The 5119-nt window shown below is 48.2% G+C and overlaps 1 protein-coding gene across 1 annotated transcript; it reads left to right on the top strand.

The window, feature by feature from the left end:
- Positions 1-642: 642 nt before the first annotated feature.
- On the top strand, positions 643-3281 carry LOC148135044 (uncharacterized). Its single transcript, XM_087985241.1, has 2 exons — positions 643-777; positions 2343-3281. Exons 1-2 carry the CDS (start codon positions 643-645, stop codon positions 3279-3281), a joined length of 1074 nt encoding a protein of 357 aa, XP_087841367.1.
- Positions 3282-5119: the final 1838 nt, after the last annotated feature.

The following is a 5119-nucleotide window of genomic DNA, read 5'->3' as shown; positions in this document are numbered from 1 at the left end:
ACCTTATAACTTTCTGCTGTACTTTGGAGTGTTACCGAGCCACATTGTGGAATGGTGGTCTCCCCATGATATATCTTGTAAACAGCTAGTCAATACTCAAGGTCTGCCTCTCGAGATTTTCTTGAACTGTAAAGAACAAAAATGTTAATTATATGTGCCTCATGGAAGTGCAGGGCACAGTGGTCGATCTCATGAGGAGGGTATTGTCGATCTGTTCTTGCTTACGCCTCTGGTGTCACCCAAACCGGCCTGGCCAGAAAGAATTCAACACCCTCCCTTGCTTCCTCTCCCTCCATATATCCATCCCACTCTCGCACCTCTTTCGCCCATTTATGTCTTTTATAATTGTTCCTTCTTCCCCATTCACCTTGGCTCTCTTTCCATCTTACACACTCTACCTCCCTCTCGCGCACTTCCCTGAAGCTGTCCACATTTATTTGCCTCTAATTCTCTCTAACCGTCCTTTTTTTGGAGGAGCCGATTGGGGATGGGTTCACATGTCTTATGAGGGATCAGAGTGGGAATTTTAGGTTAGATTCCCTCCAGTGTGGACACAGGCTCTTCGGCCCAACACGTCCACGCTGACCCTCCGAATAGTAACGCATCGAGCCCCATTTCCCTCTGATTATTGCAACTCGCACTATGGACATTAAACCTTTTGCTACCGTAACACGGTGTGGTGATGCGTTCACAGGCTACATGAAGGCATTATGGGTTGGTGTCTCAGGCCGTTACGAGGGGAACAGGCAGAAGATGGTTGCAGACATCATTGCTAAGGCAACAAGGTGAAGGATGGGTTCACAGACCTTTGCTTTGGCTACATATTAGACATGGGTTTAGAACACCGTTGATCAGGGAACAGAATGCGAATGGGTTCACATGGCATTGCAACAGTTTCGGAGAGGAGTTGGTTTCACAGACAGAATTTAGGGGAATAAAGGAAGGAGGTTCGCAGGCTGTTGCAAAGAAAACAGATGGGCGTTGGGTTCACCACGCAACACGGAGGGGATGGTTCAGAGACCGTTTTTAAATGATAATGTGAGGATGGTTTCCCCAGCCATTTGGAGGGAACAGATATAGTGTGAGCTCACAAGATGTTTCCAGGGAAAAAGAGAAAGAATGGTTTAACAAACCGTTGCAAGGGGACCAGAGAAATGTTGTTTTCACAGGACGTTGCTAGGGGAACAAGAAACAGTGTTTTAATAAGTCGTTGCTGGGGTAATAGATAAACAATGGGTTCACATGCCATTGCGAGAGGAACACAGAAATAATTGTCTCAAAGGTCGTTGCGCGGTGAACAGAGTGGGGATTTGTCCAGAGGTCGTTTCTGCATGAACAGTATGGGCATGTTTTCACAGGCTGTTGCGAGGGGAAGGGGTTCACAGGCCATTGCATTTGGAACAGAGTGGGCACGTTTCTAGAGGCCGCTGCGATGTTAAACAAAGTGTTGGGTTGTGTTCGAAATGCCATTGCTGGGGGACGGTTCACTGGTTTCATTGGCGGTTGCGACGGGAACAGAGAGGGGATAGATGTGCAGGCTGTTCCGTGCAGAAAAAAAAAATAGTATGGGTTCAAAAGGCTATTGCTGGGGTCATATAGTGACGGGTTCACAGGTTGTTGTGAGCAGTTGCGAGGGGAAGCAAGATGGATTGTTTACTAGTCATTGCTAGATGAACAAAATGGGCACCGGTTGATACACCGTTATTGAGGAAGACGATGGGAAAGATTGACGGGCTTTGGTTGAGTTACAGAGGAGGGAGGCTCTCACAGGCTGTTATGAGGAGATTAGATTGGAGGTTATCGGAACAGATTTGCAGGTCATAATACAGGAGGCGTTATTCAAACTGTCGAGTAGTTCTGCATTTGTATGAATACTCAAATATATGCTATCTCCTAAGGTGTTACAGATCTCCTTTTCTCAGCAGAGAGCGGCGTGAGCTGGGCGAAAGTGAGGTTGGAGCGCAGAGCTGGTCGGGAAGGTAAGTGATTGATACATAAAGAACCTACCTCGACGCCAACGGTCTTTTCTCAGCAGAGAGCGGCGCGAGCTGGGCGGAATTGATGTTGGAGCGCAGAGCTGGTCGAGAAGGTAAGCGATTGATATATAAAGAACTTACCTCGACGCCAACGGTCTTTTCTCAGCAGAGAGCAGCGCGAGCTGGGCGGAAGTGAGGTTGGAGCGCAGAGCTGGTCGGGAAGGTAAGTGAGTGGGTGTATTCTAGATATTTGAGTGGGTGTGTTCTAGTCCCCAGGCCCTACATAGTAGGGCCACCCTCCCATCCTTCTCCTCTAACCTAACTTTAAAGTCCACAGGTAAGCTACTCAGTGTTCTTGTTTTGGAGACAAAGTGTAGAGTAAAGGCAGCGCAGGCAGTGGACTGTTCCTCCTGCAGGATGTTTGAGGTAGGGGTGACCACCGATACTCCTGCCGACTTCGTCTGCAGGAAATGCTGTCAGATCCTGATCCTCACAGAACGAGTTAGGGAACTGGAACTGGAGTTGGATGAACTGAGGATTATTCGAGAGGCTGAGAGGGTGATAGATAGAAGCTACAGGGACATAGTTACTCCGGAGAACAGAGGTAGCTGGGTAACAGTTAGAGGTGGGAAGGGGAGGCAGCAGGCAGTGCAGGGATCCCCTGTGGTCGTTCCCCTAAACAATAAGTATACAGCTTTGGATACTATTGGGGACTGCGGCCTAGCAGGGGTAAGCTGCAGTGACCGGGTCTGTGGCACGAGGTCTGTCTCTGAGACTCAGAAGGGAAAGGGGGAGAGGAGGAGAGCGCTAGTTATAGGAGACTGTATAGTTAGAGCGACGGATAGGCGGTTGCGTGGACAAGGGCGAGGCTCTCGGATGGTTAGTTGCCTCCCGGGTGCCAGGGTCCGAGATGTCTCGGACCGTGTCTTCAGAATCCTTAAGGGGGAGGGTGTGCAGCCAGAAGTCGTGGTACACATTGGCACTAACGATATCGGTAGGAAGAGGGGTGGGGAGGTCATTCAAAAGCTCAGGGAGTTAGGCTGGAAGCTAAAAGCTAGGAAAGACAGAGTCGTCATCTCTGGGTTGTTGCTGGTGCCACGTGACAGTGAGGCAAGGAATAGGGAGAGAGTGCCGTTGAACACGTGGCTGCAAGGATGGTGTATGAGGGAGGGCTTCAGGTATTTGGATAATTGGACTGCATTCTGGGGAAGGTGGGTCCTGTACAAGCAGGACGGGTTGCACCTGAACCAGAAGGGCACCAATATCCTGGGGGGTAGGTTTGCTAGCACTCTTAGGGGGGTTTAAACTAATTTGGCAGGGGGATGGGATACAGACTTCTAGTCCAGCAAGTAGGCTAGCTGTATGTCATGATGTACAAGAATGTAGGGAGGCTGTGGAGAATGTAGCACTGACAGGGAATACTTGCGGTTACAGAGATGGGCTCAAGTGCGTATACTTCATCGCAAGGAGTATCTGAAATAAGGTGGTTGAACTTAAGGCGTGGATCGGTACCTGTGACTGCGATGTTGTGGCCATCACGGAAACGTGGATAGAAGAGGAACAGGAATGGTTGTTGGAGGTTCCTGGTTAAGATGTTTCAGTAAGATTAGGGATTGTAGTAAAAAAGGTGGGGGTTGGCGTTGCTAATTAGAAATGGAATAACGGCTGCAGAAAGGAAGTTTGAGGGGGATCTGCCTTTGGAGGTAGTATGGGCTGAAGTCAGAAATAGGAAAGGTGCAGTCACCTTGTTGGGTGTTTACTATAGGCCCCCCAATAGCAGCAGAGATGTGGAGAAACAGATTGGGAAACAGATTTTGGAAAGGTGCAGAAGCCACAGCGTAGTAGTCATGGGCGATTTCAACTTCCTAAATATTGATTGGAAGCTCTTTAGATCAAGTAGATTGGATGGGGCGGTGTTTGTGCAGTGTGTCCAGGAAGCTTTTCTAACTCAGTATGTGGATTGTCCGAACAGAGGGGAGGCCATATTGGATTTGGTACTCGGTAACCAACCGGGACAAGTGATGGACTTGTTAGTGGGTGAACATTTTGGTGATGGTGACCACAATTCTGTGACTTTCACCTTGGTTATGGAGAGAGATAGGTGCGTGCAACAGGGTAGGTTTTACAATTGGGGGAAGGGTAATTACAATGCTATAAAACAGGATCTGAGGAACATAAGTTGGGTGCATAGGCTGTCAGGGAAGGATGTGGTGGAAATGTGGAACTTTTTCAAGGAACAGATACGACGTGTCCTTGATATGTATGTACCTGTCAGGCAGGAAAGAGATGGTCGTGTGAGGGAACCTTGGTTGACGAGGGAGGTTGAATGTCTTGTAAAGAGAAAGAACGAGGCTTACATAAGGTTGAGGAAACAGGGTTCAGACAGAGCAGTGGAGGGATACAGGATAGCCAGAAGGGACCTGAAAAAAGGGATTAGGAGAGTTAAGGGAGGGCATGAAAAATCTTTGGCGGATAGGACAAAGCCATTTTATGCGTATGTGAGAAACATGAGAATGACGAGAACGAGGGTAGGTCCGATCAAGGACAGTAGTGGGAGACTGTGTATTGAGTCGGAAGAGATAGGAGAAGTCTTGAATGAGTACTTTTTTTCAGTATTTACGAACGAGAGGGACCGTATTGTTGAAGAGGGGAGTGTGAAACGGACTGGTAAGCTGGAGGAGATACTTGTTAGGAAGGAAGATGTGTTGGACATTTTGAACAACTTGAGGATAGACAAGTCCCCCGCTCCTGACGTGATATATCCTAGGATTATGTAGGAAGCAAGAGAGGAAATTTCGGAGCCGTTGGCACTGATCTTTTCGTCTTCACTGTCAACGGGGGTGGTACCAGGGGACTGGAGAGTGGCGAATGTTGTGCCCCTGTTCGAAAAAGGGAAAAGGGATAACCCCGGGAATTACAGGCCAGTTAGTCTTACTTCTGTGGTAGGCAAAGTAATGGAAAGTACTTAGGGATAGTATTTATGAGTATCTGGAAAGACACTGCTTGATTAGGGACAGCCAGCACGGATTTGTAAAAGGTAGGTCTTGCCTTACAAGTCTTATTGAATTCTTTGAGGAGGTGACCAAGCATGTGGATGAGAGTAGAGCAGTAGATGTAGTGTACATGGATTGTAGTAAGGCATT

Source organism: Chiloscyllium plagiosum, unplaced genomic scaffold, assembly GCF_037043375.1.
Source record: "Chiloscyllium plagiosum isolate Xiang-an unplaced genomic scaffold, Cpla_swu_hap1 HiC_scaffold_51, whole genome shotgun sequence".
In the NCBI taxonomy this organism is placed as follows: Eukaryota; Metazoa; Chordata; class Chondrichthyes; order Orectolobiformes; family Hemiscylliidae; genus Chiloscyllium; species Chiloscyllium plagiosum.
Note: the sequence above shows the minus strand (reverse complement) of the source record. Positions and strands in the feature narration are given on the sequence as shown.

Coding starts and splice junctions, on each gene's coding strand:
- LOC148135044 (XM_087985241.1), top strand. CDS start 643: ATGGACATTAAACCTTTTGCTACCGTAACACGGTGTGGTGATGCGTTC. Junction 778..2,342: donor TTGCAGACATCATTGCTAAG/GCAACAAGGTGA, acceptor CTTGTTTTGGAG/ACAAAGTGTAGAGTAAAGGC.